At 49.3% G+C, this 23,859-nt stretch overlaps 1 protein-coding gene across 2 annotated transcripts in view; it reads right to left on the bottom strand.

Moving 5' to 3' along the window:
• TNFRSF8 (TNF receptor superfamily member 8) overlaps positions 1–23,597 on the bottom strand; it is a 29,968-nt gene extending 6,371 nt beyond the window's left edge. Inside the window, exons 1-9 of one of the 2 annotated variants that reach the window (XM_063107023.1) lie at positions 23,495–23,597; positions 19,648–19,738; positions 19,094–19,257; positions 16,391–16,507; positions 13,300–13,452; positions 8,095–8,185; positions 7,677–7,789; positions 6,150–6,251; positions 5,968–6,021 (exon numbers count right to left, since the gene is read on the bottom strand). In XM_063107023.1, coding sequence (XP_062963093.1) covers positions 5,968–6,021; positions 6,150–6,251; positions 7,677–7,789; positions 8,095–8,185; positions 13,300–13,452; positions 16,391–16,507; positions 19,094–19,257; positions 19,648–19,738; positions 23,495–23,582 — 973 coding nt within the window. In that variant the 5' untranslated portion in view covers positions 23,583–23,597. The remainder of the gene's footprint in view (positions 1–5,967; positions 6,022–6,149; positions 6,252–7,676; positions 7,790–8,094; positions 8,186–13,299; positions 13,453–16,390; positions 16,508–19,093; positions 19,258–19,647; positions 19,739–23,494) is intronic. The other variant, XM_063107022.1, reaches the window with a different exon arrangement.
• Positions 23,598–23,859: the final 262 nt, after the last annotated feature.

The raw sequence follows: 23,859 nt of genomic DNA, 5'->3' as shown, positions 1-23,859 counted from the left end.
CATCTCACCTCCTTCAGTTCCACCCTCTGTAGGCTCAGGAGGGGCTGACACAACGATTCCTAGGGCACAGCCATTACCTTCTAGCCTCTCCACCCTGCCCTCCACTCTGATCGTTCGCTCTTATTGAATAGAGTCCAGGTCATGGCCAAGCAGGTACTGACATTTAACCGTGGCTCATCAGCCCTCTGAGAAAGGTGGAGATGGCACCCAGGCATCAAGCCCTCCTAGGGCAAGTCACCTCTCAGTAGAGACCATCCTTGAGGGTGCACAGCCTTTAACTACTCCCAAGGAGGCCGCCTACAGAGACCTGGACTGTGCTGCTGCTAGGTGTGCACACCTGACTAGACAAATCTGCTACAAGGACACCAGGACAGCAGCTAAGCCACCTCCAGAACACACGCTCAGATTTCAGCAGCTCTGGGGAACACTCAGCCCTGAATCCCGGCTCATACACTCCCCAAAGGTCAGTCAAGAAATAAGGTAAAACACAAGTAAGACTGGCAGTTTGAACATGCTGCGTGGGCACAAGGTTAATTTGGGAAACGGTCTCAGGGGTACCTTTTAAAAGACCATCAGCAGCAGGTACAAAGTGTCTATGGGAAAATGGGCCAGAACGATGGCCAGAAGCAGCACCTGGGTAGAACGACAGGACCGCTTCTCAGTTCAACAAACGCACTGAGCTGACTCATCCTGGTAACTGCTGTCCCCAGTGGTCACCTCGGGAGGTCATGGCTCACTCCCTGGAGGCAGCCAGTGTCCACCGCCCAAGTCACCACTTTGAGAAATCCTCCCTGGCCTGACACACATTCTTTTCAATGATGTCAGTGTAGCCAAATCTTCGACCTTTGAGAGTGATTTTGAGTTTTGCAAACGGCCAACTGATATTGAGTGTTACGTCATAGCGGTGGCCAAAAAGAAAAAAAAAAAAAAAATTGCATGTGAAAAAATTACAAGACAAAATAAATAAAAATGATAAAACTTGGTCTTGGAGCGGAAGTGGGTAAACAGGAAAAACAGGAACAGGGAGCTGCTTATGTCTGCAAATTGGTTCCATCTTTCTAAAGAGCCATCTGGCAATAAAAACCTCACACCCTGTGACCCAGTAGTCCCTCTTTGAGGAACACACCCTCAGGAAATAACCTTAAAGAAAACAAAAGGGCTGTGCACAGCAGTGGTATTTGTAATAACCAGAAAATTGAAAACAAGCCAAATGCCAAACAATGAGGAACAGGGACTTCCTTGGCAGGGAGACCCAGCACGATAGAACTTCACTTCTCTGAGCCTTGGTCCTCCAATCTGGAAAATGGGACAGATCATGTCAACTTTGGAGAGTTTTTGTGAAGATGAAATGAGATGTCAAAGGTGAAGGTCCCAGTGATAAGTCACATTGAGAACATGTCCCCTCAATATCTGTGGTGACAAAGGCACCTCACCTCTGTGTTCTTCCTCCCCCAAACCCACGGCCCCAGACTAACCAAGAGAAAAACGTCAGACGAATCCCAGCAGAGGGGCCTCCTGCAAAATACCTGAACAGGGCTCTTCAAAACTGTCCAGGCCATCAAGGTCAAGGAAAGTCTGAGAAACTGTCACAGGGCAAAGCAGCCTAAGGAGATGTGATGACTAAATGTAAGGTGAGATGCTGGAACGCCAGGTAATACTAAGTAAATCTGAATAAAGCAGGGGCTGCAGGGGATAACAGTGTACCAACATTGGTTCATTTGCTGTTACAAACGTGTCACACCAATGTCCAATGTCACAACAGAGGAAGCTGGGTATGAGGTATATGGGAAATCTCTGCACTGTTTTCTCACATTTTTTGTAAATGTAAAATGGTTTTAAAGAATGACATCTATTTAGAAATTTTCAAAATTAAAATATTAAAAAGGGAAGGTGCCTAGGATGATAACACGGCTTAGCAGTCTATCCACAGAGAAGAAAATTGGCATTCAGTGCTGACTCTCAGAAACAAGTGTTAAGACAACACGAAGGTAGAAAGGCAGAACCCAGAAGGTTCCAACATCTCCCTATGGCCATGTTACGACTTATGAGTACTTTGATAAAGACCCAACACAAATCTAGTCAAGTACAGAGGTCAGATTTCATAAGTGCTTTTCCTCTAAACATGTTGCTTAAGTGCACTGTCTTCATTTATTGGTTTGATCTTCTCGTAAACACATGCGGCACCCCAGGCCTGGAGTCCAGGAACACACTGGGCAGCAGTGGCCCCCCCCGGGACAAGGACACTGCATCCAGGGCTGCTCTGAAGGCCACACCAAGCACTGGAGTTCTGACGCACGATTTAAAGCTCTCGGTCCCTTCCATCCTCTCTCTGGCCTGTGATTCCCCAAGGCTGTGGGAAGCCGACAGGCCCAAGGAAGGAGTTTGGTGCAGAGGTTCAGCCAGTCTTTGGCAACAGGCACTCCTAGATTCAAACCCTGGGCTCCTTGCAGAGATGGCCAATTCCAGGGTTTGGGCAGGAGTGCACAAAATGAGCCAGACGTCTTCCAGTAAAGAGGTAGGTGCTCAAAGCACACAAGGATGGGGACATGTCCAAAGGACAGAGGTGCCAGCTTGAAGGAGCTCCCACTGACCTCATCTGGTACAATAGCATTAAAATAAATAATGATGGTAACAGACAGAACCCACGGAACAAAACAGGAATCCGTGACTCCACACAGGTAGGAGTGTATAAACGAAGAGAGTGAAAGCTGATAACGAATGGGTTATCGACATGGTCTCAAAGTTCCTCCTCTAGAAAGACCAGGAATTTACCAAAAAGAAAACAGCAGCCTCACTGTGGAGGAGCCTGGCAGGCACCACCCCCATCAATGCTCAAAGTGCACAGCACCAGGAAAGGGCAGATTGGACCTGGAAGGATGCCCGCAGAAGAGCCCAGCATCACTTCTGGGATCTTCTAGCCAAAGACAGATGCACGACCTGAGTCCACTGATAGGAAGCATCAGACAGTCCCAAAGGGAGGGGCATCCATGAAATCAGCAGCCTGTACTCTTGGCAGGTGTCAAGGCTGTGAAAGTGCAGGTGAAGCCTGAGGAACCCACCCAGACGAAGGAGCCTCAAGAGACCAGACAACCAAAGGCACACACAGTTCCGAACTGGATTCTTCTGCTATCAAGGACATTGTCGGGACAAATGAAGAAATTTGAACAGGGCCTGAGAATTCCTTGGTGGTAGAGCATGGAGGTGAATTCCTGATTCTGATGATTTTACTATAATCATGTAAAAATACGCCCCCATTTGTATGAAATACACTCTAAAGTATTTGGGGGGGGATAAGGCATAAAGTCAGGAAGTTACTTTCAAATGGTTCAGGGAAAAATAAGTTCTTTGTACTATACGTGCAACTTTTTTGTTAAGTTTGAAATTGTTTTAAAACAAAAAAGAATTTTCAACCTAAATCTGCCTGAAATAACAGATAAAGTAATGACTCAAGTGACCTTTAACGTGAAGGATTAAAAGAATTTTAGACCAGTGCTTCTCAACCAGGAGTGTTTCCCCCAGGAGCCATTAGGCAATGTCTGGAGACATTTTTGGTTGTCACAACGGGGGGTGCTGCTGGCATCTGCTGGGCTGCTGAACATCCCACGGTGCACACGACAGCCCCAACAGCAAAGAACTGTCCAGCCCCAGATGTCAATAGCGCTGAGGGTGAGAAACCCTTTTCACGAAAATCTCAACAATAACAATAAAATTCTAGTCCTACTGCTTCTTAAACATGTGGCCGTAAACAAGTTACTCCATCTTCCTGTGCCTCGGGCTGCTCATCTGTGAAATGGAGATAATAGCAGTAGATGCCTCATAGGCCACTGGAGGACTAAAATGAGGTCAGGTATGGTCAAACGCAGTAAAGTCAAATTAATTCAAGAGATGGTTGGTGAGCACCTAATCGCCCTTGCACAGATCACAGATTCCCTGCTGCATCCGCTGCTCAATGAACCAAAAGCTCCCCCCACCCCACCCAGAGGTCCAGGATGTGGAGGGTGGGATGTATCCCATCCTGCTCCTTTGAGCAGCTGACACTAGTCTGAAAGCTAAGGACAGTTTCTGTACCCAGCACAGAGCCCACACCGAGGAAATGCTCCAGGCAGATGATTTGAATAGATGAATGAGCAAACGAATGAATGAATGAATGAATGCTCCTTCACCCTTCAGCACGCACTGCTCTGGGAAAGCAGGGGTATCCATCCCGCATAGGCCATCTCCCCCTGTGCCCTGTGTGCTTGCTTGTCCTGGCTTTACCTTCCTTCCCAGGCCTGGAAACCCAGACCCCGAGGCACCCCCTGGAAGCCAGAGGGCCAGGAGCGGCCCAAGACAGGACCACGGATGCCAGAGTCTTGTGGTTCAGTTCCTGGTAGGTCTAGGTCTGGCTTCTTAAAGGAAGGTGCTTTTTAAAATTTCTTTCTTTTTTTTTTTTCTTTTTGTAACAAAACTGTTCTCACAACGGTTTGAAGAAAAAAATAAACTGACGGCAATGGAAATTCTAATACTAGAAAAATGTCAAGAAAGCAAACGCCGGTTTCAATGAGCCACTGAGCCTGACAGCTCATGGAAACAGGCTTGAAACTATAAAAATACAAAACCCCCCTTGCAAAGGGGACACAAGTGCTTGCTTGTGAAACTCATCAAGTTGAAAACAAGCCTCAGTGGACTGTTTTTTGAGCCCAAGCCAACAGCCGGCGTACTGCAAGGCTCTGCAGGGGTCCTGGGGAGATTGGGGGCAGTGGAGACAATGACCTGCTCTCAAGACCACTGGGCTCTTGGGCGGACATTGGGGTGGCAGACAGAGCTGAGAGGAGGATGGAAGAGAGGGCAGGGATGAGCCCTCTGCAAACAGAAACTCTAGTTGGGCAAATCTCCCCAAGAACCAGCTCCTGAGTCCGGCTCTGCCGCTATAGGCCGTGTGGCCCCGGGACAGTCGTCCACCCTTCTGAGCCTTGTATCCTCCTTATGCAATGAAGATCTCATGGGGAGGAGTCAGTGACGCCCTCTCCAGGAGCCTGCCTTGTAAACCAGAAAGGAGACTTAGACAATTCCCCTGTCAGTGCCCACCACACAGTGGTTACTCAGTCAATACTTGCGATGTGCTAAGGAAGACCTTGGCCTGCACAGGGGAGAGAAGGCATTTGGTACTAGGGGCTGCAACATGCAGGTCACACACACACACACACCCCCAGGGGAGAGCTGGAAGAGATCCCCTGCCTAGAGGGGTGGGGAGGGTCAGGGGCTCTGGAAGGCTGTCTGGAAGCTGTCTGCAAGATTTGGCCTGGAGGCTGGGCAGGGATCAGAGCAAGGGCCAGGGAAGGGTTCAGAACCACCTAGAACTTAGAAGGCCTGGGCCTCCTGGTGAGGAAAAAGGCCTTAGTCACAGGCCAGCCTGTCCATAGACAACAGCGCAGGCACGCCACACGTACTTAACAGGCCCCATCTCGATGAATCCTCACACAACCCTCTGAAGTAGGTGCTACTGCCCCCATTTTACAGATGAGGAAACTGAGACACAGAGGGATTAAGTAGCTCGCCCATGGTTGTGAAGCTTGTACATGGCAGGACCAAGATTCCAGCTCTGTCAGCCTGTCCTCCCGTGCCCCACGGCCCCGCAGCTGATTTACCAGGGAGTAAAAGGGGGGGCAGGGAGGGGAGGGAAGGAGGGAGGTGGGAGAGAAAGAAGAGAGGAAGGGCAGGCACTCAGGTACCGTGGAGGAGGGAACGAAAGACCAGACGGAATGGTCACCCCTCCCTGCCCGGGCTCCACCCAGACGCTGCATAGAGCGCGCCAGGTTCACCTGCACTATGTTCCCATTGCAGATGAGGCTAAAGACAGAGGAGGAGCCACACACAGGGAGCTCCATGGTTGGGCTAGAAGTGAAGACTCCTGAGCCCAAAGCCAGGGCCCAGAGCTGCTGGGTGCCATCTGGCTCAGGCAGCCCCTTCAGGCTGCTGGACACTTACCCGTGGGCTCCAGCTTGGGCCGGAAGGTCTGGACTGGGTAGCACAGGTGGAGCTCTGAAAGGACACCAGGAGGAGGGCTGGAAGTGCCAGCCTCAGAGCGTGGGGCAGGCAGGGGAGGGACCCAGCCCAGGATGGCACAGAACAACCCACCCTCCCCAAGGCCCCAGGACGCATTCACTCACTCTGCTGAATCCGCTTCCTGCAGGCCCTCCAGCGGCACAGGAGGAAGAAGGTGAAGCCCACCACCACCAGCAGCACCAGGAGCACCCAGAAGAGCACAGGTCCTGAAACATGGGGGGGCCCTGCACTCTCTGCCCCACAGCAGGGAGCAGGGGCCCTCGCTGCAACCACACGGGACAGCCCCAGACTATTTCTTCTGGGACACGGATTCCATCATGGCTAACAATATGTGCTCCTTTCCCAAGGCAGGACTGTATCTGATCCCTGTTTTACCTACCTGTCGTCCCCTACCTGGCCCCAGGAAGCCAGTCAACCATATTAGAGAGAAGAGCAAAACCATTTCTAGAGGATGAGAAATTGAGCCAAGGAGCCAGAAGGAAGGAGGAATTGAGGTCCGAAAGAACAAAGTCTGGGGACTGAGGAGGAAGGCATGGTGTGATGGGCAGTGCAAGCACGCATGGTGGGCCGAGGGCCCGGGTCGGGAGGGCAGAGCACTGAGGGGGTGAGGTAGGTGGTCGAGTCCGATACGACTCTCAGCCTCCCTCTAGACCACCAGCTTCATGAGGGCAGGCACAGGGTCTATTCCGGAAGTGTTCCCTGAATGAATGAATCAACAACTCTATGCCCTAGGTACCATTACAAATGAGGAAACTGAGGCTCCCAAAGGTTGAGGATCTTGCCCAAAGTCATCCCCAGTGTAAATGGTAGAGTCATGGCTGAGTCATGGCTGAGTGGGGCCAGGCAGACTCCAGAGCCCACGCTCTCGACCATTACGTGGATATATTTCTTTCCATCCTTGAACTACACTTGCTGCCTTTTCTTCTTCTGTTGCTTATGGAGATCGTGTATCTAGTTATCACTTTTTAAGTCCATTTTTAGATGTTAAAAAAGTAGTACATGCTCGATAAGTACTTCTCAAACTTTAACGTGCATGTGACTCCCCTAGAGATCTTGCTAAAATGCATCTTGTGATTCTGTAGGTCTGGAGTGGGACCGATAATGTGCTTTTCTAACAAGTTCCCAGGAGGTGCCCAGGCTGCCAGCCAGGACCGCACTGTGAGAGCTACTGGCTTGAGAACTACCACCACCTAGTGTCACCTACTAGGACTGCTAGTCCTGAAAGGCATTACCCGATGCCATTTCACACGCACGAACACAGCAGCTGTCCAAAACATGCCGGGTAACATGCTAGCCACATACTATACCACTTACGACCCTGCAGGGGTCTATGCCATTACAGTTTTACAAATCAGAAAACTGAGGCTCAAAGGAATTAAGCAACTAATCAAGGTCGTGAAATTATTCAACAAATATTTTCTTGGTAGCAATTATGGGCCACGGGGATGAAGCTGTGAAACAGTTACTGCTCACAAGAATTAAAGACGAGTCATAGCAAAGGACAGAGCCACGGCCCCAACTCTAGAAGCTGGAAACTGGGGATCAACCTTGATTATCTCTCCACACCCCGCTAGGCCACACGCACAAAGGAGAAGCCTCCTTCCTGGCCCCTGGGAGGAACCCCTCATTACCTGCATCCAGAATGGGCTTTCCTGGGGAGGAGAGAGGGATGGGAGCACTCGTAGAGATGGGCAGCATCTTACTGGTCTGAGAGTCGATCGGGGAGCCCAGGGTGGAGCGGGTGCTGCAGGGAGAGAAACCCAAGGCAGGTGAGATGGAAAAAGGTCAGTGTGTGCTCAGTAATAATTCTCTTTCTCTAGAGATTATGTAGACGAGGCCTGGGTCCCTAGATCCTCTGCCCAAAGTCTCTGCTAGGCATTTTAAGGGCACGTAATGGGTTTCTAGGCCTTCTGACTTTCCAGTGGTGCCAGCACAGAGTTGGACACGCATTCCCCAAAATGACTTGTGGCCCCATCTCCATCCCCAGCCCAGCTCCCCCCCACCCCCATCCTGCAGCAGCCAAATGGAGAGAAGGGGCTGGGGAGTCACCTGACAGGTGCCTCGTTGTTCCCTGGGGTGCTGCTGCAATCAGGGTGGGTCCTGGGAGGAGGCGGGGATGTAGTGTCCCTCTCAGCCATACCTGCAGGGGGGGTGGCAACATCTGAGAATCAGAACCAAGGAGCCTGGTGTCTCCAGGAAAGATTTAACCTGCAGGGACTGGTGACTTCCAAGGAGGCAGCACAGTGGGGCTTGTTTGTAACACAGGATTCCTGCTGCTACAGTTGACTAAAACAATTAGATTTATGCTTCAAAAGATCGAAGTGGAGATCACCCAGGAAGGTGGGCCAGTGACTTGAGACCTTCTGTTCTTAGTTAAGAGAACCCTGGAATCTCCTGATGTTTACATGTAGCCTCAATGTTTAAAGTTCTTTTCCTTTTTAAGTCGACTTTATTGAGGCATAATTTATATACAAGAAAAGTGTCGCCTAATTGTACAGTTTGATGAGTTCGGACAAATGTAACTATAACTCCAATCAAAATATAGAACATTCCCTTCATCCCAGAAAGGTCCCTAATGCCCCACTTCACTCAGTTCTCCCCTCACCTCCAGACCCATATTTGTGTGCCTGTTGTAGAATTTCCTATACACAGAATCATTCAGTATATACTCTTTAGTGTCAAGCTTCTTTCATTCAGCATAATGTTTCTGAGATTCATTCACGTTGCAAGTATCGTTCTTTTCTTATTGCTGAATAGCATTCTGTCCTGTTATGTATCCATTTGCCAGTTGACGGACATTTGGGTTCCTTCTGGTTTTAAATCATTATGATAAGGCAGCTATGAGTATTCTTGTATATACCTCTGTGTGGACATATAATTTCATTTCTCTTGAGTATCTAGGAGGGGTCGCTGTGCTGGCCAGACAGAAAGTCTCTGAGGGCCAGTTCAAAGCTGGTCACCTCTGATCCAGCCCAGCCACCTCGCCCTCCAGATGGAGAGAACCACAGAGCTGGAGCTAGAGCCAGAACACAGGGATTATGAGTCCTAAGACTAGAACAAACTCCAGTGGACCACGCCACTTCCTGCCTGGGGACTGGGCACTTTCTTACAAGCTTACAATCAACTGCTTTTCTGGGGCAGAAAAACGTGGCTGACACTTGAAACAAGTCAGGCCCAGCCACGACACCTCTCCACCCCCACGGCCCTGGCGGCCCCACCTTTTCCTTGATGGGGTACAAAGCAACCCCCCGCCCCCGCCACATCTCCCTTCTAAAAAGCTCTTGCCATGCCTCTCTGATTTTTCATGAAACACTAAGAAGAGAAAGTGAAACTAGGATTAATTTCCTTGTTGGATTGGCAGGGTCCTGAGGAACCCTCCTCTTTGGGGAGTCACAAACAGATGCTATGTCTTTCCATGTGGTCGCTAAGACTATTACCTGCATTAGTTGAAGCCTGACACCCTTCGGCTCTGGGAAACCTAATGCAATTTGTTAAGATAGTTTCTATGCATTTGCAAATCAGTACTTAAATTAGTATTTGGAATGTCACTGAGCTTCTGTGAAAGCTTATCTTGAGAGGATTGGAGTAGCTCTTGTGCTCAAGGGCACTAATGCACTAACCATGGCTATACCCAGTTAGCACCATGAGGAAAGAGCCCCATCTCTCTCCAAGGCAGCCTGGTGTTTGTTACCAGACAGGCCCACGGTCTGAGCTGCTGCTGGGACACTCTCTGGAATCCGGCTACAGATCTGCTGTCCCTCCTCTAAGTGCAGAAGGTGAACCCAGCACTCCTTGGGTGCCTCTCATCTCTTCTCTGTATGTACCATGCCTCACCTGTAACCTTCCCCCTTCCTCCCTGGGTTAGTGATCCTCCCCTTTTCCTCCCCTCTTTGGCTCTAAAGATGAACACTGGCAATATCTACTGCCTGGTTAGCCTGCCCATGTTCTCTGGTAAGGGCCCACTGGAAGAGAAAAAAAGGAACCTGCCTATTGTCAGTCTCAATTTAAGGAACTTAAAAAAAGACATACATACCATACTTCTCTTTAAACCCAAACACCGATCCTTGGGCCATTTAAAGAATGATCTCATCATCAAAGTCAAATGGAGGTTCTTTTTGTACATCCAGCAGTTGCTTAAAATCAGATTAAATTTTCATCTTCATATTTGTACTGTAAATTTATTGTCAGCTTTTTCTTTTCCCTGGAGTTTCCAATTGCCTTTCTTTTTCTTGTGGGAAGAATAATAATACCTTTGCAATATCCTCAGGTTTTTCGACTCTACTAATCATGAAATTTACTACAATTCTCCCTCTGATTCCTGGAGACACTTCCTTCAAGCCCTTCATTTTCCCCTAATATGGCTCAGCTGGTCTGTAGCACAGGTGTTCTTCTGGGACTTCCCTTTCCTTGCTCTCCTAGGATAGAGTCACTATTTTCTAGATTCTACAGATTCCCCTTTTTTTGTTTTTTGCTCCCTAATTTAGCTGTATTACATTTTCAAATAACTTTCTAAGAGAGAATACATAAGGAGATGCTTTCTGAACCTCTTATGTCTGCAAATGTTTTTATTCTACCTTCAAACTTGATTGCAATTTAACTGGGTAAATTCTAGATTCAGAACTGAGAAGGAGTGGGTGTGGTTTGACAGTGAGTGGTCTGGGATGGGACTCATGATCCCTGCACTCTGTCTCTAGCTTTGGCCCTGTGGTTCTATCTTAAAATGAGGTGGCTGGATCAGATCAGAGATGACCAGCTTTGAACTGGTCCTCAAAGACATTCTGTTTGGCCAGCGCAGTGTGACCCAGCCACCCCTCCTAGGTATTTACCCATGAGAAATGAAAATATATGTCAACCCAAAGACTTCACAGCTGCTTTTATTCATAATACCCCTAAACTGGAAATAGCCCAAATGTCATCAGCTGGTGAATGGATAAATAAATAGTGGTGTGACTATTATGTCCAGGTGTGGGTAATTTTCATTCACCCTGCTTTGCTCTTGGTAGATCCTTTCAATCCAAAGTCTCGTATTTTTCAGGTCAGGTACACAGAGAACGTTGAGGTGCCACTGTAGGTGTGAGGCCTGGAACACACAGTGACCGTGTTGGGAGGGCCTCGAGAAATGAGCTGCAGAAGACCCATGGCTGGTGGGAGGTACACAGAGGGAGTCAGGATACTTCTGCGGACATGAGGCCTGGAGAGTGCCAGTCTATCGGGAGGGCCTCTTCAAGGTGGTCACCATGCCTACGCTGGGGTTGTGAGGTTGCATAGGGACTGCCTACTCTGAGAGCACCACTGGAACAGAGCACCACCAGACATCCCCTCCCACACGCCCTGCTGACAGATTGCAGCCAAGCAAGAAAAAAAAAAGTGCAACCAACAGAGGCCTCCTTCCACCTGCCATGGCCCTCTCACACCCTCTGCTGGCAAAGCTGAGCCATCACTGTAAAAGAGAAATGCTTCAAGTCCAGCCCATTGCAGAGCAAGTGTGGAAGGATGAATTAGGAGCCAAGAGGCAACAGAGTGATAACAAACATATTGTCTAAAAGCCATTTATTATCCTCTGACCTCTTATTCTTCCTTTTTCATAGCATTCTGTGCTCATTTTACGGATGTAACAACTTCCTGAATTTTTCTGTGGACACCAGATTAATGTTAAGTTCTATTCTTGGACTTATCGTTGCTTCGTCTGTAGTAAGTTTTCTGTTGAGTATCTTGTTATTTTCCTTCATAGTGCTGGTTTTCCTTGTAAGTCTGAAGATCCTTGCTGCTCATTCATACTTATTAAAAAGGACTGTGCTGAATATTCCAGCAGCTTGGGGGCGGGGGATGCTTCTGCTGTGCTATTAGTGCGTCTTTTTCACAATGGGTCTCTTCCCAGAGCAGGAAGTCTGCCTGGCAACGCTGGGCCCACAGGTGGGGAGTGCGAGCTGGCAGTCTTCATTTCTAGGTGACTGGGCAGGGCTAGCTTAATAAAAGGGTGCACTTACAAGTCCACAAATAAAGAGGGCTTTACAAGCAGAGTGGCAGTGCCACACTGGCAGCCCTGGCTTTCCCTAGATAATCTTTCAATGTTGTTAGTCAAAAAGTTGTTTTTCCCAGGGGATAAAAATTCAGGCATCTGGGCTGGCTGGTTAGTTCAGTTGGTTAGAGCATAATGCTGATAACAGCAAGGTCCAGGGTTCAATTCCTGTGGCCAGCCACACACACAAAAAATTGAGGCATCGTCTGTGCAGACGGGTCAGTGCCCATGCAGTACCATTGTTACAATTGTTTAAATTTTATTTTCAAGATGTGCCTACAGCCCATTGCATTTCCACTTCTCCACTTCACTCCAACCCTTCAATCAGCTTGCCTGGTCTGAGCCCACAGCCTCTCCGGAGGTCTTACAAGTTACCCCTCACATTCCCCGCAGCCCTCGTGGAGAGATCTGGGCTGAGCTTTCTTCTACTTGGTTTCATTTGCCACCACCTTTCCATCTGTTTTCAACCTTCCAGAAACTTGTTGAAATCTCTCATCTGCTGATACACCCTGTTTTTCCCACCCCCACTGGCGGGGGAGTTATACTTTTCTGCACACCAGCAAAGTCCACCATCTTGAGTTGGAAGCCTCTTCAGAATCTTTATATTCATTATCTGAGTCAATAAAACAGCCTCGTACACAAATCAAGATTTTACCAGCCCAATAATTTCAGGAAGAGGAATGTTTTGTTTGTTTGTTTGTTTGTTTTAAAAAGATGACCAGTAAGGGGATCTTAACCCTTGACTTGGTGTTATCAGCACCGCACTCTCCCAAGTGAGCTAACTGGCCATCCCTATATAGGGATTCGAACCCGTGGCCTTGGTGTTGTCAGCACCACACTCTCCCAAGTGAGCTAACTGGCCATCCCTATATAGGGATTCAAACCCGTGGCCTTGGTGTTGTCAGCACCGCACTCTCCCAAGTGAGCTAACTGGCCATCCCTATATAGGGATCCGAACCTGTGGCCTTGGTGTTATCAGCACCACACTCTCCCAAGTGAGCCACGGGCCGGCCCCCAGAGGAATGTTTTTAAAAAATCATCAGAACCTCTTACCAAAATGCTAGATCTGGATTTTATTCCATTCACTGGGTCTAACTACTCACAGAAGAACCATAGCTCACACCTGACCTAGTTAACAGCTGGGGTTGAAGGTCACTTGCCCGGTTGCGGGTAGGGAGAGGTACAGCAGTGAAGGCACAGACCTCAGCCCCTTGGTTGGGAGTGGGACTGCTTACCCTGGGCTTTGACGACCACCTCTGGTGCACAGAGGGGGCGGGTGACGCAGCGGGCACAGGAGTTGGTGACCGACATGGCACAGAACATGCCAGGTCGACACTCGCAGACACGGGAGGAGTTCCATGAGCATGGTGTCTTCTCCACCAGGTCGTCTAAGGCAAACAGGGAAGGGTCATGGGGGAGGATCAGGATGGCAAGGGCAGGGGGTCCAGAGAGCCCCCATGAGAACAGCAGCAGCTGCCTCGGGGTCATCCAACAAGAAAATAAATGCTCAGTTGACTGCTGGGTTGAGCAGATCTCCTGGCATGCTCAAAACAATTACACTGAGTGAAAGCAGGCAGACAAGAAAAGGAGCATATTCCGTATGTCCCATTTATAGAAAATTCTAGAAAATGCAAACTGTGCCATAGTGACAGTGAGCGGAAGGATTGCCTGGGAACAGGGGTGGGAGGGATGGGGAGGAAACTAAGAAGCCGAGGGACAGATGGCTGCGCAGCTGCGTGCACGTGTCAAAGCTTGTCAGGCTGCGCACTTTAAATACGTGCATTTTACTGGACGTCAGCTACATCTCGATAAAACTGTTAAAAGAAAATCATCCAGGGGATGGCATGAGTGGGCACAGGTCCTGATGAGCCGAGACTGGCCCTCACTTGGTCATTGCTGAAAGGTGGCAATACAAAGAAACGAAAAGTGTGTGCGATGATGAATATGCTGATTACCCCAATTTGATCGTCACACGTGGTATACCTGTCTTGAAATACAACTCTGTACCCCATAAATATGTACAATCAGTATGTGTCAAATTAAAAATAAATAAAATAATTTTTTTTAAAAAGTGGGTGATAGTACATAGCCATTCCTGATTCTACTTCTGAATATGTTTGAAATTGTCAACAATAAAAAGGTTTTTTTCCCCCAAATTTAAAGATTAAATATTAAAGGTTTTGTAAAAGACAAAGTGTAATAGTGTGTTTATGTGAGGGAACTTCCAAAAGTTCATGGAAAGATTCGTATTATCTTTTTTTTTTTTTTTTTCCATTTTTTCGTGACCGGCACTCAGCCAGTGAGTGCACCAGTCAGTCCTATATAGGATCCGAACCCGCAGTGGGAGCGTTGCCGCGCTGCCAGCGCAGCACTCTACCAAGTGCGCCACGGGCTCGGCTCGTATTATCTTTTAGTTCTATTTTTCCATGAACTTTTTGAAGTACCCTTGCATATGTTTTCTCAGCAAGAACGTTTCGCAATCAGCAGGATACTTAAAGACCCAGCATGGTAAAGATAAGAACTGCACAGACTCTTGCACCTTCCAGAAAGAGAGGGAACTGGGCAGGATTTGGGGGATCTGCGCAGAGGGCATGAGTAATCCTGGCAATGAATGAGAAGATTTAGGACAATGACAGCTATTATCATTATTATAGCTCTTAATATAATCAAGTGTGTGCAAGACAGTGTTCTCTGCACTCTACCCAGATTAACCCACAGTAACCCATTCAATTCTCATAACAGCTCTCTGAGATGGATATTATTATTATGCCCATTTTGCAGATGAGAAAACTGAGGCACAGAGAGGTCAAAAAACTAGGTAGGTTATGAGGTACTGAGCAGTAGAGCCAAGAGCTGAGCCCAGGCACCTGGGCTCTTGGCCTGCTCTCAGCCACCGTGCTCCACCCCCCGGCTCATGGAGCTGTAGTTACGAGAGGTGAAGAAATTCTTGGGCCCGGAGCCATGTCTTGTTTCCCATCTGACATGCTGCCTGTGGCAGATAGTACTTTTCCTGAAATGGCTACAGCACCATTTCTGGCCCCGTCTGCTCTTCCAGACCCTCAGCATTCACCCACCAAGAAGCGTGACCCTTCCCCTTCCCCTGGACTCAGATGACGTTTGTGACTGACTCAACAAAGAGAAAGGGGCCCAAGCACACTGTGTGACTTCTGAGGCCAGGTCGCAAATGGAGATGTGGCTTCTGCCTCTGTCTTTCTGTCTCTTTCTCTCGAGACAAATGTCTTGAGAACCCAGCCAGGCCGTGAGGAAGCCCTAAGTAAGCCTTACAGAGGCCAACATGGAGAGAAACTGAGGCCCCAGCCAGCAGCCAGCATCAAGTCCTGGACACGTGCATGAAGAAGTGATTCCAGCCTCCTGCCTCTGGATTCCCAGCTGGGACCCAGACATCAGGGAGGGAGACAGGTTGTCCCCGCGGTGCCCTGTCTCAATTCGGACCCACAGAATCCCTGAGTGCAATGAATGGTTGGTTTCTCACCATTAAGTTTTGGGGAAATGTACTACGTAGCCTTAGTAACTGGGACAGAGGCCTCCATTGACAACAGACAGAGTGTTCGTCCATCTGTCTGGCGTCTCCTGACTCTCGGGTCTGCATTTCTGCATGAAAGAAACCCTGGACGAGGAGACAGAGTCCACGCTCCCAGTGGCCTCCGTGAGTGGGAGGGGGCTACTAATAGCTATGGCAGCCTGTGGCCTGGGCAGCTTCGCCTGCCCTGCATGGCCCTCAGGAGTGTCACAGATGGTTGGGGGCACCGTGGGCCGCAGGGAGAGCCAGCATCTGCGTGCCGCCTGCTTGCAGCAGTCACTTGGCAAGCGCTTGTCGGACTGGCCCTTAGAGGCAGCACAGTGGAGTGGCAGACGAGAGCCTAGAACCTGCTTAGCTGGCAGACTTGCCTCGGTTCAAACTCCACTATGGCCTTTGGAAGTTCCCCAACTTCCCAAAGCCTCAGTTTTCTCTTCTGCGCAATGGAGACAATCACAATCCCCACATTGTGGGATAGTTACAAAAATTAATGAGACGAGTTTGGAACAGGTTTGGAACAGGTAGTTGATTTATAAATGTTTCCTTGAAGGAAAGAATGAACAAATAGAAGCTTTCTGGAAAGGGGTCACCACCATCAAAAACCCACAAACTTAAGTGGGAGTCACTGGAAGTTGATGATTCAAAGATGCAGAGAGGTAAACTGAGGCTCCTGAGGGTTGAGCAGCCAAAACCAAAGACAGTTTCCCCACCTGCAGATTCTCGATCTCTCCTCCGAGAACCCCCACACTCCCTGGGAGGAGCCCCTGGAGGGAGGACATGGCCCCTACCTCGCGAACAGCTCACACAGGCCTTGCAGCGGCCGTCTCCATCCAGGTAGTAGTTGGGCTCACACTGCTTCCTGCAGTTGGCAGACTCCCGTGGGCACGGCTGTGTCGGGGACAGCCCTGGGAAAAGAAGCAGAAAAGCTCCAGACCAAGCCCACCTTGGCAAAGGACTCACTTGTCCGCAATCCCTGCAGCTCCCCTACCACCATGCATGGCTCCCAAACTCCCCAGGTGTCAGATCAGTCCTGCCTCTCAGAGGGGGTTCTGAGGCTCAGAGAGGGAAGGAATGTGTCCTAGGCCACACAGGAGAAGAGTATTAAGTGCCTCCTAACTGGCCCCTGCCTCCGGTTCCTCCCTCTCCAACCCACTGTGGCCACTATGCCAGAGCCCTCTGCCCAGTCTCATGGCCACATCACTTCCCTGCCCAAAACTTTGACAGCAACTTTCCCTGTGAAATCAGCAACAAGGCAGGGGCATCCACCATCATAAGTTCTATTCACTACGGTACAGGGGATGCTAGCCAGTGCAATAAGGCAAGAAAGAGAAATAAAAGTGATACAGGTCACAAAGGAAGATACTGAGCTGTTGTTATTCACAGATGGGATCACTGAATGCACAGACAACCCAAAAGAATCTGCAGGTGCATTGTTGGAATTAATAAGTGAGCTTAGCAAGGTAAAGTATAACATCACTATATCAAAAATCAATTGTAGGGCTGGCTGGTTGGCTCAGTTGATTAGAGCATGGTGCTGATAGTACCAAGGTCAAGGTTCAGATACCCATACCAGCCGGCCACAAAACAAACAAAAAAAACACATGCAAAAAATCAATTGGATTTGTATATATTAGGTTGGGCCATATGAAATTACTGTTTCTGTAGGTCAAAAATGGTCAAATACTGGCACTTTCACATGGTTCAAAATAATATCAACCATAAAGAGGACTTGAAATGTTGAAAAAGATGTCATTTATATCGTCATCAGAAATGTTTAAATACCTACAAATCTCACGAAAGATGTAAATATCTCTACACAGAAAACCACAAACCATTATTGAGAGAACTTATCGAAGGGCCTAAATGACTGTAGGACTGTTCTATGCATATGCATAGGAAGACTCGATATTGTAAAGATGCAGATTCTCTCCAAATTGATCTATAGATTCAATGCAATCCCAGTCAAAATCCCAATAGGACATTTTGTGGAATTTGAAAAGCTGATTCTAAAATTTATGCAGAAACAGATTACCAAGAATATCCAATACACCGTTGAAGAACAGAGGTAGAGAAGTTGCTCAACCATCTATCAAGACTTATTTAAAAACTACAGTAATTAAGACAGTATGGTATTCAAACAGCATTTTTTTTCTTTTCTTTTCTTTTTTTTTTTTTTTGCAGCTGGCTGGTACAGGGATCCAAGCTCTTGACCTTGGCATTACAATGCCACGCTCCGACCAACCGAGCTAACCAGCCAGCTCTTCATACAGAATAGATCGAAAGACCAGCAGGATAGAATATAGTGTCCAGAATTATATCCACAAGTACATGGACCCTTGGGCTGGTCAGTTCGCTTGGGTGGCTAGAGCCCAGTCTTGTAACACAAATATATGGACTCTTGATTTACAACAAAGCCGGCTCCCAAAGCAGCGGAGAAATGAGAATGTATTTGATAAACGAGTGGTTCAACTGGTTATCCATATGGACAATTTGAAATACGACCACTGCCTCACACCACACAGCAAAGTCGAGGTGGGCGGCAGATCTGAACATGAAAGGTAAATCGATAATGATCCTTGAAAATAAATGTAGGCTATCTTTGAGCCTTCCGTGGAGAAAAAGACTTCCGGTGCAGAACTCAAAAAGCACTAGTCATAAAGATTTGACTACACCGAAGGCAAGGACATCACTTTATCAAAGGACACCATAAAGAGGACTGTCTGGCTAGCTCAGTTGGTTAGAGCGTGGCGCAGATAACACCAAGGTCCAGGGTCGGTCCCTGCACCAGCCACCACAAGAAACCTAACGACAACAAAAAAAGATTAAAAAAAAAAAAAATCACCATAAAGAGAATGAGAAGGCAAGCCACAGAGTGGGATAAGATATTTTGGACACAGCTATAGGGCAAAGAGCTCAAACCCAGAGTTATAAGTGGTCCTACAGATCAATTTTCTTTTAAAAAAAACTAGCCCAAGAGAAATGAAAACACACATTCACACAAAGACCTGCTTTTCATTATTCTTTATAGCCAAAATGTGGAAACAACCCAAATATCCAAAAACTGTTTGGAGAAACAGAGCGTGGTATATCTATGCAATGGAAGGCTGTTTGGTAATAAAAAGGAATGAACTGAAGGCCCGATCCTTCTCCAGGGGAACCAGGAGGGCATCAAGCAGACATGTGCAGAGGCTCACCTGCTCCGTCCTAAGTGCCACAAGAGCAGGGCAGGGACCAGCACGCCCCGCACCTGCCACCGTGCCCGGTGCACAGGAGGCACTCAGGACTGCTGTTAAATGAGTGAGCCCTTCCATTGTCTGCGCTGGCCCTCACACCCTCAGCCCCAGGAGATCAGATCTTGAGACCCTCTTCTCTCCCCACTAGGAAGAGAGCACAGCTCGGTGCACCTGCCCTGGCCACCACCACACATGGGTCACTTGCCAATCAGACACCACTGCCCTGGAAGACAACGCACAGCTTCACAGGAAAATTACCTGGGTCTGGAGCCAGCTTCCCCATGGAGGAGTGAGAGTTGAGAACCCTCGTCAGGTTAGAGGCATCTTCCAGGGCAAGCAGAGTGTCTCCTCTAAGAAGTGTGGTCCTGGTGTGGGCAGTTGCTGGGGACACCGGGGTGGGCTTGGCCTTGGGGGTGGTGCTGCTGGGGAAGAAGCCAGAGACTGGAGTGATGAGTCTCCCGATGGGGCAAGGGAAGTCCGTGCTCAGTAATAACAGTTTCTATAGGGAAGGGTTCCTTGGACCCTCTGCCCACAGCCTCCAGCAGGCCCACTGTAAGCTCCTGGGAGCAAGGCTGTGTTTTCTAGACCTCTGTGTTTTCCTGGGTTTCCCGTGTGCTCAGAGCAGGGCTGGGCACACTGTAGGGCCTCAAATGACTTGTGGGCTTGGCAGAGAGGCACCCAGGAGTCCTGACACCCTGGGCTAAACTCCACCTGCACCCCAGCTTGGCCATACCCTGGGCATCCAGTTGGGTGGAACAGCCCCATCCAAAGGTCAGCTGGAGGGGAAAGTAGGGGAGAGAGCCGGGGAGCACCTGGTGGGCGCCTTGCAGTCCTCCGGGCTGGTGCAGTCAGGGCTGGTCTCTGGGGAGCGTGGCTCACAGACAGTGTCCCTCTCTGCTGTGCCTGCAGGGGAGATGGCAGTGCCTTCCGAATTGGCCCCAAGTCTCCAGGAATAGACCTTTCACCACCACGAATCAGAGTGGGGGATGGTATACTTAGAGAATGCAACCGCCCCCCCCCCCCAAAAAAAAGAAAGCAAGAAAAGAAAATGCTGTGGCCATCCGGTGTCTGTGCCTACCTGGCATCTATTCCCTTTGGAGTGAAGCAGCCTGATTTTCCCTGGGGATTATTCTCCCCTGTCTCAGTGCCTGTGGTTAGGAGCTGGGACTAACTGAACCCCACTTCTAGGAGTAGCCATGGGACCAGGCTGGACTAATCAATCCATTCATTCCTCCGGCCATGATGGGCCAGTTCAGGAATGGGCACACACCTCAAGCCACACCTATCAGATGCAATTTCAAGATTTTGCTTTTGCTTTTTGAAAATGTAGAAAGGAGGGGCTGTGTTTCCACTGGGGCTGGGTAGGAAGCAAGCCTAGAGCTGCTGGTAAGTGTCTTACAGACAAACCAACACAGAAGGAAATAGAGATGAGAGAGGGAAAAGTCAGAGCCCCTGGATCCAGCCATGCCTGAAGCTACTCAGAGCGATCACCAGACTTTTCAGTCTCCCCTGTGCCAAAAAATATGAGATTTTGTTCTTGGCAACCCAAAGAGTCTGCAGAACACTGGGTGAAAGCTAAGTGGGGAGAAAAATACACGCACTTTCCAGAAAGTGTATCTGACTGTGCTGGCACCTCCACCACATCCTACCTGTGCAGGCCAGTCGAGTAATTATAAAGAGACATTCTTCACGAGGACGTCATCGACATAAACAAAAGAGTATTTCATGTAATAATCACACTGCGTGACATATGGTAAATGCTATGTCCTTTTCCCCATCTGGACTCCTGTCCTGTCACCTAGAAAGTGGCCCACACGTGTGGGATTATGCTCTGAAGGTTTCGGTGGAGGTGGCCATGGCATTGCTGACTTCTGTTCTGCATCTATGGTGTGCTGGGGTGACGAGATGTGGTTGTGGTGTTCAGAGCTGGCTTGGATACTCCCTGCTCTGTGTCCTTGAGCAACTTACCTACCATCTCTGGACCTTGATTTCCTCACTTGGAAAATGGAGCTACTACCGTCTGCCTTATGGCAATTTGAGAATTTAAGGAAAGAAAGCGTGTGAAAGCTCTTAGTGTGGGGCTGAGCTATGAGCTGAGTTGGAAAGCAGAAACTACTTTCCATTTTACAGTTGGAAAAACTGAGTCCCTGAGAGTTGCCCCGTGGAAGAACCCACAGGACTCCAGACGTGAACCAGGGTTTGACAGCCAAGGTTGGAGCACATTCAAAAAGGTCAAAAGAAACAAGTGAAATTAACTTTAATGATATGTTTATTTGATTCAATATATGTGAAATATTATCATGTCAGTAGGTAACCAATATAAAAAATAATTAATGAGATGTTTTACTTTCTTCTTTTCATACTAAGTTGTTGCAGCCCAGTGTGCAGTACACGCTTACAGCACTTCCCTTTGTGGACTAGCCACATTTTATGTGTGCGGTGGCCACGTGTGGCCCGTGGTACCGCATTGGGCAGCGCGGGTTCAGGGGCAGCAAAGAGAGGCCTCTGGTGCCACCATGTGGCGGTTGCAGGAATACCGCCCAGTCAGCCCCTCCAGCAGGAAGCCTGTCCCTGCACCCAGGCTGGAACGACTGAACTCAGCCTATTTTTCACCGAGAAGGAAGAGTTGCTGAGCTGGAAAGGCCTCCAAGGACTTCAAGTTACATGTCCTCATTTTACACATAGGGAGACAGAGATCCAGAGAGGAATAGCAACAAATCCCAAAGATGCAAGGCTTTGCAAAAATCCCGGGTATCTGACGCCCAGTCCATACAGCTCTCCACCCAACCACCCTGACCCTGCTTGCAATTGCAGGGCTTCTGTGTTCCCTTAGCAGAGTGCTCTTCCATGACCCAAGGAGAATTTGACCAGATTTGACCTCCACCCACCCCGAGCTTGGTACCCCCATATCATTCAAACAAGTATCCATGGAGAGCAGATTCTATGCCCAGCATGTGATTAGGCAGTGGGGAGGTGGCAGGTGATGGTGAGCACAATGGGCAAGGTCTTTGCCCTCAGGAAGTATCTGGCCTAGGAAGCGAGACAAGCATTGATCAAACAAGACAGAGACAAAGGTATCGATCCATGTTTGCAAAGGACACGGTGCCACAAGCCTCCCTGGTGAAAGATCAGGTAAGGCCCCTTGAGGACAGGGACCTCAAGGCTGAGCAGGATTTGACTGAGTGAATGCACAGAGGGAACAGCATGTGCAAAGGCCCGGTGGAAGGGAGAAGCACACGCGTCCATGAACCTGAAAGAAGAGCAGATGGGGTGGAGCCCAGAAAGCAAGGGGCTGGTGCTGAGTCTGGGAGGAAGGAGGGGGCCGTGTTAGCATCACGTCCTTGAGACTCCGATAATGGGAAGATGGAATAGATACGCTTTTCTCTATCCCTCCCACCAAGAACAGCTAGAAGCCCTGGACGTTATGCATAAAACAAACATGAGAAGACTGAACAGTGGAGAAAAGGCAGATCAGCAGGGGACCTTGGGACCTGAGAAGGGCAGTGGTAAGTCCCTGCAGTTTCCTCTCCACTTCATATTTCCCAGACATGAAGCTGAAGAAGCCAGCAAGCCAGAAACACCAATGGGCACAGATTTTTTTTTTAAAAAGTCCCCCCAAAAGACAGCCTGCACTCCTCTGCCAAAGGATGTCCTTATGACCAGAGTAATGGGAAGACACAAAAGGGTTTTAGGCAAACAAAGCGTGTGTGTGACAGAGAGACAGACAGAGAGGATCAGATTTGGTTTTGCAAGTATCACTCTAGTCATCTGCCATGGGGGAGCGATGAGAGGAGAAATTGGGGGTGAGGGGGTGGGAGAGATCATTGGGGGGCAGATTCTATAGGGCTGCAGGATGGGCTGGCTGTGGGAGGTGCAGGAAGGGAGAGGGTGGGGGAGGGTAGTGGGGATGGGGGAGATTGAGTCACCAGGTTTCTGCAGCAGGGCATGGGACTCCAGAAAAGGACCAGGACAGGGAGGGGCCATGGGCTCAATTTTGGCACTTTTCTCCCCGGTGGATAGGTGGTTCCACACTGTGAAGTTGTAGCATCCATTCTAGGCTGTGGTCCAAAGCCCACCCACCCCCCATGACTCCCTTGTAGAAGGTTCTCTCAATGCCACCCAGACAGCACCTGCAGCCCTTACCCCTTCTCTGGCCACAACCCACCCCCCATGCTGTCAGAAACTTGGAAGCCCAGAGAGGATAAGAAAGTTGCCTAGGGTCACACAGCAGGTTGGAAAAGAAACCCATGATTCTCAGCCTTGAGCCTGCTGCGCCATCTCTTGGCACCTCTATCTCCAAACGCCTGGATTCTGAAACAGGGAAACCAGCCACCCCAATCTTTCAGGAAACTCCCAGAATGAAGACTTAAGGTTTCCTGCCAGTTTATGGAGCATCAGAGGACTTCTGCCCTGAGCCTCAAACCAACCCAAGACCTCTTCCAGCCAGGCCTGTGCCCTAGGCCAGCAGGGTCTCTCTTTGCCTGGAACACAAGCTGCAGGGAGGGCAGCAGGGGGCAGTGGGTGCTGGCGCATCCAGGGCATCATGAGAGGAGGCATGATCTGTCCAACATGCTCGAGGAAGTGGGAGGTCGGAAGGCAATGGTGGCGGTGACACAGAGGCACAGATCCTGGTCCTGGGCTGAGGGTGGGGATGCTTACCTGGGAACTTGACCACCATCCCTGCTGAACAGACAGAGTGAAGGGAGCAGCGGGCACAGGAGTTGGAGGCTGTGGTGACACAGAACATGCCAGGTCGACACTTGCAGACACGGGAGGAGTTCCATGAGCATGGCATCTTCTCCACCAGGTCATCTAGGGCACACAGGGAACAGTCACAGAGAAGAGAAGGACAGGTGAGGGCAAGTGGTCGACGGTAGGTGGTCCAGGGAGCCCCCAGGGACAGCCCAGCATGTGAAATAAGATGCTTCTGTGGCCACTTGTTGGGCAGGGCAACTGGCCTGCTTGGCCCTTCTTTTCAGAGTGTTCCTGAGACAAGGGCAAGAGGGCAGGTGGGGTCTATGATG

The sequence above is a fragment of the Cynocephalus volans genome, chromosome 8, assembly GCF_027409185.1.
Source record: "Cynocephalus volans isolate mCynVol1 chromosome 8, mCynVol1.pri, whole genome shotgun sequence".
NCBI classification, from domain to species: domain Eukaryota; kingdom Metazoa; phylum Chordata; class Mammalia; order Dermoptera; family Cynocephalidae; genus Cynocephalus; species Cynocephalus volans.
This window is presented reverse-complemented; position numbering and strand designations above follow the sequence as displayed.